Raw genomic sequence first — 14,570 nt, 5'->3', positions numbered from 1 at the left:
TGTTGACGTGTGAGACTGGATCCTGTTTTTGGTGAAAGGAGCAGCTGTTTCTGGGTGAATGATCTCTGAAACCATCAGACCACACCTTGCTTCCTCCTGTGTGTGTGTGTGTGTGTGTGCGTGCGTGTGCGTGTGTGTTCAGTAACCATAGTTCTAACAATTTGATGGTTTCGACCTGAATTTGGTTGGAAAGGTAATAAATGTTTATCTAGTTTAAATCAATAGCATTTATTGATTATATTTCAGAGTGAAGCAGGTCATTGAAGTATATATATATATATATTTTTATCTGAAATCATGAATTTAGTCCAACCCGTCTTGGACTAAAAATCTAAACTTCATGGTTTGATTTTGAGCATTCTGCTTTAGGATGAACAGGAAACAACATGTCTTCATGCGTGCTGTGTGTCACTAGTTAACGCCTCTTCCTGCTGCAACTCTGACTTCCTGTTTCAGTGTTGCACCACATCCCCCCCCCCCCCCCCCCCCCCCCCCCCCCCCCCCCCCCCCCCCCCCCCCCCCCCCCTGGAGTTCCCATCAGGTCTGCGGTTCCTCTCTGAGGTCGGTGAGCCCAGAGAAGAGAGGCAGCTAGCGGCGGGTTTGTGCAGCACATTCAGCAGTTTGACATCTTTTAAATGCCGCGGTGCTACCGAGTCTCACCACCAGGTGGAGCCAGCACCAAAGCGATGCCTCGTCTTTGAAACAACATGAATTAAAAAAACACATTTAAAAAAACTAGTTACAATTTTAATGAAAATAAATTTCCGTCACAGAAATGTAATTTAAAAATTGTTTCCAGACTAGAATTTATGAACAATCTTCAGATCATGGCACACTTATCTAAAATCAATATTGAGATCCCCATAACTTAAACATGTGTCAAAAGGACATTGAAATAAACACTATGCATTATTATTTCACAGATAATTGAGAGCAGAACAGTATTGCACACACATGGGGAATGCTTCCTTTAGAGTCTCTGGTCCCTGAACACCAAAGCAAACACGACCAGCTGGATCCGGATCTCATTGAACCTCTCTGGACCCCATCAGGGCGACATGCATCCCCAAGCTCACCAAACACATGAAAACTAGACGAGTACATTCATTTGGTCTTTTCCGCTCAGTCGAAGGCCAGCGTGAAGGGAGGCGCTCTGTAATCTGGAGGACCGGACCCTGGACCCCCTCAGGACACGCTGCATTCTTTGGCCTGACGACGACCTTTAACCCCTTTAGGAAGACAAACAGTGACGTCATTAGAGAGAGAGATCAGTGAGCAGGAGGATGTCACGATAGTCTGTTATACTTTATGTGTGAAATATAACAAACATCACTTTCTATTAAATAAAGATTCGATCGGATCGAGTGTTTACAAAACTTTTTGTCGTGTGTAAATAAATCCGATCCGATTCCACGTTTTCCTTCTCGATACCGAGTACTGATCCAATAACAGTGAGTTAAAAAACTAAAATATCAGCTGTATGCTATTAACCCTGTATGAACGCCATATGACTGCTATCATTGTTGACTTTCTTTTATGGTCTATAGTTTGACAGCTTTTTCCCAAATTGTCGCCATTTTGCTAGCTAGCTCTGGCTAACGTTAGCAACTCTCGGTAAAGGTACCAATCGGGCAGGATGACGAGAGCGAGTGACGCGTTGTTTATTCCTCAGGAGCGTGAATCTGATAAATGATATGATAACGCGATATCGGTGCATGGACTCATTTATAACCGATCTGGCATTTTAGGCATATCGGAGGAATTTACGATATTGGTTTCGAAGAAAAGACAACTTCTGACCCACTGTTGCAAATGTCTGCAGATTACGATTGAGCCAACGAGCATTTCTTTCTACATTAGAGACAACAATATACTGTTCTCCCTTCCTAACCTGCAGATTGTCTTGTTGGTTGTGAACCACTGAATTCAACGCACTGCGTTCCTGACTTACCCTCCGGGTCCTGGGCCGTGTTGACAGTTTGCTCAGAGTTCGTCCTCTGGCCCAGTTTAGTTGGATTCTTAATCTTCCATCTGGATGGAGATTTCACGACAACCTCAAAGTCGTCCTGGTTCTCCTCCGTCCTGTCGGTTTCTCTCGGTGAAGGGAACGCACTGCTGCCCTCCAGGCTGTCTAAAATGTCTTTGCTGGACTGTTTCCTCTTGGAGAACCTCTCCATCCATCCGGCTCGCCCCTTCTTGTCCAGCGTGACTCTGTTGGGCTTCTTGAAGCTTTTGCTGGGGTCCTCCGAGGGCAGCGGACTCATCCGGTCCTGCTTCAAACTGCTGGTCACTCGCGGCCTACCCGGGTCCATCTCCTCAGGAACCTCGGCCAGAGCCGCCGCTCTCGTGGGTCCCGGGTCCTGCAGGGACCCCGGTGGACGTGGGACGTCCCCATACGCCAGTGAGTATTTGGGGTTGTAGTATTTGTGCGCCGGCACCTGGATGGCGGCTTTACGTGAATCCCCGAGGCTCACCTGGAAGCGGGACGTGGTCGCCGGTAGAGGCGGCCGCACGGTGCCCACTCTGGCGCGGGTCGGCGCGTTGGCGGCCGGCGGGCCGACGTGGAACTCCTTGTAGAGGTCCAGCTTCTCAGAGACGGCGTAGAGCTCGCGGAAGTCGCTGTCAAAGGAGTCGACCACCTGCCCCGTCATCACGGTGATCATGTTCCGGTCCATACGGGAGGTACACCAGGAGAAACTGGGATGGAGACAAGTTCAACAACAGTTCACTGGAGTCTTTGATCCATTACATGTACAGCAAGGTCATGATGTGAAACACATCCACGGTCCCCTGAGGATGAATAATAATGGCTTTGAATGTACCCCAACGCCATCATTTGAATTTGTTCAAAAGGTTGGTTTCTGACATTCCCATTAGCAGTCTGGAATCTGTAACTGTCATAAGCCCAAATGAAATGATTCGTCCTCCACAAGCTGCCATCTTGACAGCTGTGAGGACCAACAACAGCCATGTTGGTTGGTCACGTTGCTAATTCAGACTTTTGGGGGAGTGGCTTTGGAGGGAGGCCCTGAAGTGACGTCCGTCAGTGCTGACGACCGCTCGACGTTCAGGCTCGACGAAGCGACTTTTGGAGCTCGTGCTGCTTTTATTGGGAAAGAGTTGCCAACACTGGGCTGGTTTTTAGGTTGGATCAGTTGAAGAATCTCAGGCACTCTTTGCTGGGTCCTCAAGAGTATCAACCCTTAGTGGAAACAGGTGCTGTATAATATGAAAAGACCTCACCTGTACGAGCCAAACACGACCTTGTCCCCGTCAACCAGCATGTACTTGTTACAGAGGGAACCGGGAAGTCTGCCGAAGGACAAGCCGAAGCCAGTTCCCTCAAGAGTTCTGGTTCGGATGTTCTGCAGCCACAGAGGGTCACAGTCAGACATCATGGTACCAACTACGGTGCTAATGATAGTTTATATGTTATATGTTTATATGTATGACGATTGTCAGGACCCCTTCACATAAGAAATACGGTAATTGTTTGCTTGAGGTCTCACAACGTGTTAATCTCCTAATGAAGCGAGCTGTGTTCGATTGGCCGCTGGTGTCTCTCCAAAACTACTAAAACTCGAGGCATTGAAGGCAGCAGCCACACGGGGAGTACGTCCACTTCTTATATTCTACACACACTCAAAAGCTACGATTTAAGTCAAGTTTAAACGAGGCGGAAATATTTACCCATATATTCAGGCTGTAAATATGGAAAATAAATTAATATTGATGTATCACAAAATTGCCAAGTCGAGTTAAATTAAACGTTAATTATACAATTATTACCTGTGTCTTCTTTAGGAATTAATCTAAAAACATGTGTCAGCATTTCAGCATTCTTGTCTGTAAAATACAGAATTCCAGATCGAGCCCTTTTATGTGGCTTTGGCTCCAGACTGGATCCTGAGTTTAGACCCTAAGTGTACAAACTGCTTCAGACCTCTTTGACTAAAGTATCTGCTCATGACTTTGTGGTTTGAAGAAAGTATTCACATCACTGAGCACATGCATTGAAACCAACAATAAATCAATACTTCTAGTAGCGCCTCACCCGAAGGTGCTGTGAGCCGATCTGCAGCCGGGAGCAGATGTCCAGGAAGTGCGGCACGCCTTTGAGATCCAACAGGATGTAAACGGGCACGGAGCGCCGAGAGGCCGCGTCCATCAGGTCCTGCAGGATCTGGACGTCCGTGAGCATGTCCATCACGATGGCGATGACCTGCAAGAGGACGGGCAGCAGGAACTCATCAGGCTCCTCCAGGGCTGAGGTTCTAGTTCCTCACAAAACAACAGTGGAGATGCAGCTGGAGAACCGCCGACCCCAAAGACCCCGGAGTCTTATTAACAGTCCCAGATCTGTCTTTCAAATGATCTCATACCTTTTTATTTCTAAACATTTTATATATATATATTAATTTTTGTTGGTCATTTTAAATGTTTTTCCAGTTTGTGATCAACTGACATTTTTTAAATTACCCTTAAAATGTCAGTGCACAATGCATGAATACTTACTACCAATATTATTTGTTTAAAAGAAGGTTTTCTCACTTTGAGCTACACAGTCTGTATGACATGTGCTATGTAAATAAACATTATTATTATTATTATATTAAATGCATTCAGAAAGTATTCAGACTTTTTAAACTTTTTGTTTTGCTGCAGCCTATTGTGTAAATTAATGTGTTCATCAATCTTCAAGAAATTCCTTAAGAAAGTGAAAACAGGACTTATTTGACAAATAATTCAAAAGAAACCAAAAGAACATTTTCTTTGACAAGTGGCTCAGGTGTCGCCCATAAAACTGGATCATCTTCAAGGTGTGAAATGAGTCCACCGGACGTGATTTAATATAAAGGTCCTCACACAGCACCACCACGCTCTTGGGAAAGCTGCATAACATCACATTAAATAAAATATAATAATAATAAATATAATGATAATAAATAAATAATAATAAATAATATAAATTAACAATAAATTAAATAATAATAAATGTAATCTGCCACAATGGGGGATTTTAATTTGCCTTTGGGTCTTTTATTAAATGTATTAATTATTACATGTTGGTGCAGGAAGGAAAGCGCGCGGTGACTAAAGCGGCTAAAATGTCGTATTAGACAGCGAACAAAGAAACCAGCAGGTGGAACTAATCTGACTGAAGCACTTTGTGAGTCCACATGAGAGCAGCTCAGAGGAAGCCGCTGAGTTCCAGTCAGGCCGACTCATCACACACATCTCCAACAGAAACACGTCCACGTCGGAGCGTTGGGGAAGTGGAGGTTTGCACTTTGCCGTTACCAGATAAAGGAATTCCTAAGAGCCAGCGCTGTGTGTGTCGGTAAAACCAAACAGATGTACCTTCTATTTCTGTATTTAACTGGGTATTGTTGACAACTAAGGGTAGTGCAACAATATTAAACCACTGTGTCCGTTTGTGCCATTTATGGTCAACGTCGGGCGGAAAGTCAACTAGAGAAGGTTTAAGGTCGACTAAGCAAAGTTTAAGGGAAAGTTAACAAGTGTTAAAGTCAAGAGCCCACTTACTGCCCCTAGAGGCTGAAATGTTCATTACGCCAAACAATACAAAAGTGTCGGAGGGAATAAAAACATACTAAACTCATCATTCTGTTATTATCCTAACGAGTGGTGTAACCAGACCAGACTACATCAACCCAAAGATTTGGGCCACAAACAACTCCAATCCCACCCTGAACTGGTCTTATCTACAAGGCGACGGGACCCCCACTGACTCGTACCCATCCAGAAGGTCAACAGCGGAGAGTTAAAGGTCGTCCGGAGAGTTAAAAGGTTAAAGGTCGACCGTGGAGAGTTAAAAGGTTCAAGGTCGACCGTGGAGAGTTAAAAGGTTCAAGGTCGAACGTGGAGAGTTAAAGGTTGACCGGAGAGTTAAAAGGTTAAAGGTCGACCATGGAGAGTTAAAGGTCGTCCGGAGAGTTAAAGGTTCAAGGTCGACCATGGAGAGTTAAAGGTTGACCGCAGAGAGTTAAAAGGTTAAAGGTCGACCATGGAGATTTAAAGGTTCAAGGTCGACCATGGAGAGTTAAAGGTTCAAGGTCGACCATGGAGAGTTAAATGTCGTCCGGAGAGTTCAAGGTTCAAGGTCGACCATGGAGAGTTAAAGGTTCAAGGTCGACCGTGGAGAGTTAAAGGTCGTCCGGAGAGTTAAAGGTTCAAGGTCGACCATGGAGAGTTAAAGGTTGACCGGAGAGTTAAAAGGTTCAAGGTCGACCATGGAGAGTTAAAAGGTTAAAGGTCGACCATAGAGAGTTACAGGTTGACCGCAGAGAGTTAAAAGGTTAAAGGTCGACCATGGAGAGTTACAGGTTGACCGCAGAGAGTTAAAAGGTTAAAGGTCGACCATGGAGAGTTAAAAGGTTAAAGGTCGACCGTGGAGAGTTAAAAGGTTAAAGGTCGGCCGTGGAGAGTTAAAGGTTAAAGGTCGACCGTGGAGAGTTACAGGTTGACCGCAGAGAGTTAAAAGGTTAAAGGTCGACCATGGAGAGTTAAAGGTTGACCGCAGAGAGTTAAAAGGTTAAAGGTCGACCATGGAGAGTTAAAGGTTGACCGCAGAGAGTTAAAAAATTAAAGGTCGACCGGAGAGAGTTAAAAGGTCAAAGGTCGACCGTGGAGAGTTAAAAGGTTCAAGGTCGACCGTGGAGAGTTACAGGTTGACCGCAGAGAGTTAAAAGGTTCAAGGTCGACTATGGAGAGTTAAAAGGTTAAAGGTCGACCGTGGAGAGTTACAGGTTGACCGCAGAGAGTTAAAAGGTTAAAGGTCGACCATGGAGAGTTAAAGGTTCAAGGTCAACCGTGGAGAGTTAAAGGTTGACCGCAGAGTTAAAAGGTTCAAGGTCGACCATGGAGAGTTAAAAGGTTAAAGGTCAACCGTGGAGAGTTAAAGGTTGACCGCAGAGAGTTAAAAGGTTAAAGGTCGACCATGGAGATTTAAAGGTTCAAGGTCGACCATGGAGAGTTAAAGGTTCAAGGTCGACCATGGAGAGTTAAATGTCGTCCGGAGAGTTCAAGGTTCAAGGTCGACCATGGAGAGTTAAAGGTTCAAGGTCGACCGTGGAGAGTTAAAGGTCGTCCGGAGAGTTAAAGGTTCAAGGTCGACCATGGAGAGTTAAAGGTTGACCGGAGAGTTAAAAGGTTCAAGGTCGACCATGGAGAGTTAAAAGGTTAAAGGTCGACCATAGAGAGTTACAGGTTGACCGCAGAGAGTTAAAAGGTTAAAGGTCGACCATGGAGAGTTACAGGTTGACCGCAGAGAGTTAAAAGGTTAAAGGTCGACCATGGAGAGTTAAAAGGTTAAAGGTCGACCGTGGAGAGTTAAAAGGTTAAAGGTCGGCCGTGGAGAGTTAAAGGTTAAAGGTCGACCGTGGAGAGTTACAGGTTGACCGCAGAGAGTTAAAAGGTTAAAGGTCGACCATGGAGAGTTAAAGGTTGACCGCAGAGAGTTAAAAGGTTAAAGGTCGACCATGGAGAGTTAAAGGTTGACCGCAGAGAGTTAAAAAATTAAAGGTCGACCGGAGAGAGTTAAAAGGTCAAAGGTCGACCGTGGAGAGTTAAAAGGTTCAAGGTCGACCGTGGAGAGTTACAGGTTGACCGCAGAGAGTTAAAAGGTTAAAGGTCGACTATGGAGAGTTAAAAGGTTAAAGGTCGACCGTGGAGAGTTACAGGTTGACCGCAGAGAGTTAAAAGGTTAAAGGTCGACCATGGAGAGTTAAAGGTTCAAGGTCAACCGTGGAGAGTTAAAGGTTGACCGCAGAGAGTTAAAAGGTTCAAGGTCGACCATGGAGAGTTAAAAGGTTAAAGGTCAACCATGGAGAGTTAAAGGTTGACCGCAGAGAGTTAAAAGGTTAAAGGTCGACCATGGAGAAATAAAGGTTGACCGCAGAGAGTTAAAAGGTTAAAGGTCGACCATGGAGAGTTACAGGTTGACCGCAGAGAGTTAAAAGGTTCAAGGTCGACCATGGAGAGTTAAAAGGTTAAAGGTCAACCGTGGAGAGTTAAAGGTTGACCGCAGAGAGTTAAAAGGTTAAAGGTCGACCATGGAGAGTTAAAGGTTGACCGCAGAGAGTTAAAAGGTTCAAGGTCGACCATAGAGAGTTAAAGGTTGACCGCAGAGAGTTAAAAGGTTCAAGGTCGACTATGGAGAGTTAAAAGGTTAAAGGTCGACCGTGGAGAGTTACAGGTTGACCGCAGAGAGTTAAAAGGTTAAAGGTCGACCATGGAGAGTTAAAGGTTCAAGGTCAACCGTGGAGAGTTAAAGGTTGACCCCAGAGTTAAAAGGTTCAAGGTCGACCATGGAGAGTTAAAAGGTTAAAGGTCAACCGTGGAGAGTTAAAGGTTGACCGCAGAGAGTTAAAAGGTTAAAGGTCGACCATGGAGAGTTAAAGGTTGACCGCAGAGAGTTAAAAGGTTAAAGGTCGACCATGGAGAGTTAAAGGTTGACCGCAGAGAGTTAAAAGGTTAAAGGTCGACCGGAGAGAGTTAAAAAGTTAAAGGTCGACCATGGAGAGTTAAAGGTTGACCGCAGAGAGTTAAAAGGTTAAAGGTCGACCATGGAGAGTTAAAGGTTGACCGCAGAGAGTTAAAAGGTTAAAGGTCGACCATGGAGAGTTAAAGGTTGACCGCAGAGAGTTAAAAGGTTAAAGGTCGACCGGAGAGAGTTAAAAGGTTCAAGGTCGACCGTGGAGAGTTACAGGTTGACCGCAGAGAGTTAAAAGGTTCAAGGTCGACCATGGAGAGTTAAAAGGTTAAAGGTCAACCGTGGAGAGTTAAAGGTTGACCGCAGAGAGTTAAAAGGTTAAAGGTCGACCATGGAGAGTTAAAGGTTGACCGCAGAGAGTTAAAAGGTTAAAGGTCGACCATGGAGAGTTAAAGGTTGACCGCAGAGAGTTAAAAGGTTAAAGGTCGACCGGAGAGAGTTAAAAGGTTAAAGGTCGACCATGGAGAGTTAAAGGTTGACCGCAGAGAGTTAAAAGGTTAAAGGTCGACCATGGAGAGTTAAAGGTTGACCGCAAAGAGTTAAAAGGTTAAAGGTCGACCGGAGAGAGTTAAAAGGTCAAAGGTCGACCGTGGAGAGTTAAAAGGTTCAAGGTCGACCGTGGAGAGTTACAGGTTGACCGCAGAGAGTTAAAAGGTTCAAGGTCGACCATGGAGAGTTAAAAGGTTAAAGGTCAACCGTGGAGAGTTAAAGGTTGACCGCAGAGAGTTAAAAGGTTAAAGGTCGACCATGGAGAGTTAAAGGTTGACCGCAGAGAGTTCAAAAGTTCAAGGTCGACCGTGGAGAGTTACAGGTTGACCGCAGAGAGTTAAAAGGTTAAAGGTCGACCGGAGAGAGTTAAAAGGTTAAAGGTCGACCGTGGAGAGTTAAAAGGTTCAAGGTCGACCGTGGAGAGTTACAGGTTGACCGCAGAGAGTTAAAAGGTTAAAGGTCGACCATGGAGAGTTAAAGGTTCAAGGTCAACCGTGGAGAGTTAAAGGTTGACCGCAAAGAGTTAAAAGGTTCAAGGTCGACCATGGAGAGTTAAAAGGTTAAAGGTCAACCGTGGAGAGTTAAAGGTTGACAGCAGAGAGTTAAAAGGTTAAAGGTCGACCATGGAGAGTTAAAGGTTGACCGCAGAGAGTTAAAAGGTTAAAGGTCGACCATGGAGAGTTACAGGTTGACCGCAGAGAGTTAAAAGGTTCAAGGTCGACCATGGAGAGTTACAGGTTGACCGCAGAGAGTTAAAAGGTTCAAGGTCGACCATGGAGAGTTAAAGGTTGACCGCAGAGAGTTAAAAGGTTCAAGGTCGACCATGGAGAGTTAAAGGTTGACCGCAGAGAGTTAAAAGGTTAAAGGTCGACCATGGAGAGTTACAGGTTGACCGCAGAGAGTTAAAAGGTTCAAGGTCGACCATGGAGAGTTAAAAGGTTAAAGGTCAACCGTGGAGAGTTAAAGGTTGACCGCAGAGAGTTAAAAGGTTAAAGGTCGACCATGGAGAGTTAAAGGTTGACCGCAGCGAGTTAAAAGGTTCAAGGTCGACCATGGAGAGTTAAAGGTTGACCGCAGAGAGTTAAAAGGTTCAAGGTCGACTATGGAGAGTTAAAAGGTTAAAGGTCGACCGTGGAGAGTTACAGGTTGACCGCAGAGAGTTAAAAGGTTAAAGGTCGACCATGGAGAGTTAAAGGTTCAAGGTCAACCGTGGAGAGTTAAAGGTTGACCGCAGAGAGTTAAAAGGTTCAAGGTCGACCATGGAGAGTTAAAAGGTTAAAGGTCAACCGTGGAGAGTTAAAGGTTGACCGCAGAGAGTTAAAAGGTTAAAGGTCGACCATGGAGAGTTAAAGGTTGACCGCAGAGAGTTAAAAGGTTAAAGGTCGACCATGGACAGTTAAAGGTTGACCGCAGAGAGTTAAAAGGTTAAAGGTCGACCGGAGAGAGTTAAAAGGTTAAAGGTCGACCATGGAGAGTTAAAGGTTGACCGCAGAGAGTTAAAAGGTTCAAGGTCGACCATGGAGAGTTAAAAGGTTAAAGGTCAACCGTGGAGAGTTAAAGGTTGACCGCAGAGAGTTAAAAGGTTAAAGGTCGACCATGGAGAGTTAAAGGTTGACCGCAGAGAGTTAAAAGGTTAAAGGTCGACCATGGAGAGTTAAAGGTTGACCGCAGAGAGTTAAAAGGTTAAAGGTCGACCGGAGAGAGTTAAAAGGTTAAAGGTCGACCATGGAGAGTTAAAGGTTGACCGCAGAGAGTTAAAAGGTTAAAGGTCGACCATGGAGTTAAAGGTTGACCGCAAAGAGTTAAAAGGTTCAAGGTCGACCGTGGAGAGTTACAGGTTGACCGCAGAGAGTTAAAAGGTTCAAGGTCGACCATGGAGAGTTAAAAGGTTAAAGGTCAACCGTGGAGAGTTAAAGGTTGACCGCAGAGAGTTAAAAGGTTAAAGGTCGACCATGGAGAGTTAAAGGTTGACCGCAGAGAGTTAAAAAGTTCAAGGTCGACCGTGGAGAGTTACAGGTTGACCGCAGAGAGTTAAAAGGTTAAAGGTAGACCGGAGAGAGTTAAAAGGTTAAAGGTCGACCGTGGAGAGTTAAAAGGTTCAAGGTCGACCGTGGAGAGTTACAGGTTGACCGCAGAGAGTTAAAAGGTTCAAGGTCGACCATGGAGAGTTAAAAGGTTAAAGGTCAACCGTGGAGAGTTAAAGGTTGACCGCAGAGAGTTAAAAGGTACAAGGTCGACCATGGAGAGTTAAAAGGTTCAAGGTCGACCGTGGAGAGTTACAGGTTAACCGCAGAGAGTTAAAAGGTTCAAGGTCGACCATGGAGAGTTAAAAGGTTCAAGGTCGACCATGGAGAGTTAAAAGGTTCAAGGTCGACCGTGGAGAGTTACAGGTTGACCGCAGAGAGTTAAAAGGTTCAAGGTCGACCGTGGAGAGTTTAAAAGTTCAAGGTCGACCGTGGAGAGTTACAGGTTGACCGCAGAGAGTTAAAAGGTTAAAGGTCGACCATGGAGAGTTAAAGGTTGACCGCAGAGAGTTAAAAGGTTAAAGGTCGACCGGAGAGAGTTAAAAGGTTCAAGGTCGACCGTGGAGAGTTACAGGTTGACCGCAGAGAGTTAAAAGGTTCAAGGTCGACCATGGAGAGTTAAAAGGTTAAAGGTCAACCGTGGAGAGTTAAAGGTTGACCGCAGAGAGTTAAAAGGTTAAAGGTCGACCATGGAGAGTTAAAGGTTGACCGCAGAGAGTTAAAAGGTTAAAGGTCGACCATGGAGAGTTAAAGGTTGACCGCAGAGAGTTAAAAGGTTAAAGGTCGACCGGAGAGAGTTAAAAGGTTAAAGGTCGACCATGGAGAGTTAAAGGTTGACCGCAGAGAGTTAAAAGGTTAAAGGTCGACCATGGAGAGTTAAAGGTTGACCGCAAAGAGTTAAAAGGTTAAAGGTCGACCGGAGAGAGTTAAAAGGTCAAAGGTCGACCGTGGAGAGTTAAAAGGTTCAAGGTCGACCGTGGAGAGTTACAGGTTGACCGCAGAGAGTTAAAAGGTTCAAGGTCGACCATGGAGAGTTAAAAGGTTAAAGGTCAACCGTGGAGAGTTAAAGGTTGACCGCAGAGAGTTAAAAGGTTAAAGGTCGACCATGGAGAGTTAAAGGTTGACCGCAGAGAGTTCAAAAGTTCAAGGTCGACCGTGGAGAGTTACAGGTTGACCGCAGAGAGTTAAAAGGTTAAAGGTCGACCGGAGAGAGTTAAAAGGTTAAAGGTCGACCGTGGAGAGTTAAAAGGTTCAAGGTCGACCGTGGAGAGTTACAGGTTGACCGCAGAGAGTTAAAAGGTTAAAGGTCGACCATGGAGAGTTAAAGGTTCAAGGTCAACCGTGGAGAGTTAAAGGTTGACCGCAAAGAGTTAAAAGGTTCAAGGTCGACCATGGAGAGTTAAAAGGTTAAAGGTCAACCGTGGAGAGTTAAAGGTTGACAGCAGAGAGTTAAAAGGTTAAAGGTCGACCATGGAGAGTTAAAGGTTGACCGCAGAGAGTTAAAAGGTTAAAGGTCGACCATGGAGAGTTACAGGTTGACCGCAGAGAGTTAAAAGGTTCAAGGTCGACCATGGAGAGTTACAGGTTGACCGCAGAGAGTTAAAAGGTTCAAGGTCGACCATGGAGAGTTAAAGGTTGACCGCAGAGAGTTAAAAGGTTAAAGGTCGACCATGGAGAGTTACAGGTTGACCGCAGAGAGTTAAAAGGTTCAAGGTCGACCATGGAGAGTTAAAAGGTTAAAGGTCAACCGTGGAGAGTTAAAGGTTGACCGCAGAGAGTTAAAAGGTTAAAGGTCGACCATGGAGAGTTAAAGGTTGACCGCAGCGAGTTAAAAGGTTCAAGGTCGACCATGGAGAGTTAAAGGTTGACCGCAGAGAGTTAAAAGGTTCAAGGTCGACTATGGAGAGTTAAAAGGTTAAAGGTCGACCGTGGAGAGTTACAGGTTGACCGCAGAGAGTTAAAAGGTTAAAGGTCGACCATGGAGAGTTAAAGGTTCAAGGTCAACCGTGGAGAGTTAAAGGTTGACCGCAGAGAGTTAAAAGGTTCAAGGTCGACCATGGAGAGTTAAAAGGTTAAAGGTCAACCGTGGAGAGTTAAAGGTTGACCGCAGAGAGTTAAAAGGTTAAAGGTCGACCATGGAGAGTTAAAGGTTGACCGCAGAGAGTTAAAAGGTTAAAGGTCGACCATGGAGAGTTAAAGGTTGACCGCAGAGAGTTAAAAGGTTAAAGGTCGACCGGAGAGAGTTAAAAGGTTAAAGGTCGACCATGGAGAGTTAAAGGTTGACCGCAGAGAGTTAAAAGGTTCAAGGTCGACCATGGAGAGTTAAAAGGTTAAAGGTCAACCGTGGAGAGTTAAAGGTTGACCGCAGAGAGTTAAAAGGTTAAAGGTCGACCATGGAGAGTTAAAGGTTGACCGCAGAGAGTTAAAAGGTTAAAGGTCGACCATGGAGAGTTAAAGGTTGACCGCAGAGAGTTAAAAGGTTAAAGGTCGACCGGAGAGAGTTAAAAGGTTAAAGGTCGACCATGGAGAGTTAAAGGTTGACCGCAGAGAGTTAAAAGGTTAAAGGTCGACCATGGAGAGTTAAAGGTTGACCGCAAAGAGTTAAAAGGTTCAAGGTCGACCGTGGAGAGTTACAGGTTGACCGCAGAGAGTTAAAAGGTTCAAGGTCGACCATGGAGAGTTAAAAGGTTAAAGGTCAACCGTGGAGAGTTAAAGGTTGACCGCAGAGAGTTAAAAGGTTAAAGGTCGACCATGGAGAGTTAAAGGTTGACCGCAGAGAGTTAAAAAGTTCAAGGTCGACCGTGGAGAGTTACAGGTTGACCGCAGAGAGTTAAAAGGTTAAAGGTAGACCGGAGAGAGTTAAAAGGTTAAAGGTCGACCGTGGAGAGTTAAAAGGTTCAAGGTCGACCGTGGAGAGTTACAGGTTGACCGCAGAGAGTTAAAAGGTTCAAGGTCGACCATGGAGAGTTAAAAGGTTAAAGGTCAACCGTGGAGAGTTAAAGGTTGACCGCAGAGAGTTAAAAGGTACAAGGTCGACCATGGAGAGTTAAAAGGTTCAAGGTCGACCGTGGAGAGTTACAGGTTAACCGCAGAGAGTTAAAAGGTTCAAGGTCGACCATGGAGAGTTAAAAGGTTCAAGGTCGACCATGGAGAGTTAAAAGGTTCAAGGTCGACCGTGGAGAGTTACAGGTTGACCGCAGAGAGTTAAAAGGTTCAAGGTCGACCGTGGAGAGTTTAAAAGTTCAAGGTCGACCGTGGAGAGTTACAGGTTGACCGCAGAGAGTTAAAAGGTTAAAGGTCGACCATGGAGAGTTAAAGGTTGACCGCAAAGAGTTAAAAGGTTCAAGGTCGACCGTGGAGAGTTACAGGTTGACCGCAGAGAGTTAAAAGGTTCAAGGTCGACCATGGAGAGTTAAAAGGTTAAAGGTCAACCGTGGAGAGTTAAAGGTTGACCGCAGAGAGTTAAAAGGTTAAAGGTCGACCATGGAGAGTTAAAGGTTGACCGCAGAGAGTTAAAAAGTTCAAGGTCGACCGTGGAGAGT

General features: G+C 45.2%; 1 protein-coding gene across 1 annotated transcript in view; it reads right to left on the bottom strand.

The window, feature by feature from the left end:
* Positions 1–835: 835 nt before the first annotated feature.
* Positions 836–14,570, bottom strand: part of LOC117730769 (protein FAM83F-like) — a 21,699-nt gene continuing 7,964 nt past the window's right edge. Inside the window, exons 2-5 of the mRNA XM_034532741.1 lie at positions 4,055–4,222; positions 3,244–3,365; positions 1,952–2,697; positions 836–1,229 (exon numbers count right to left, since the gene is read on the bottom strand). Coding sequence (XP_034388632.1) covers positions 1,186–1,229; positions 1,952–2,697; positions 3,244–3,365; positions 4,055–4,222 — 1,080 coding nt within the window. The 3' untranslated portion in view covers positions 836–1,185. The remainder of the gene's footprint in view (positions 1,230–1,951; positions 2,698–3,243; positions 3,366–4,054; positions 4,223–14,570) is intronic.

Source organism: Cyclopterus lumpus, chromosome 1, assembly GCF_009769545.1.
Source record: "Cyclopterus lumpus isolate fCycLum1 chromosome 1, fCycLum1.pri, whole genome shotgun sequence".
Classification (NCBI taxonomy): Eukaryota; Metazoa; Chordata; class Actinopteri; order Perciformes; family Cyclopteridae; genus Cyclopterus; species Cyclopterus lumpus.
The sequence above is the reverse complement of the archived record's forward strand: the minus strand, read 5'-3'. Positions and strand labels throughout refer to the sequence as shown.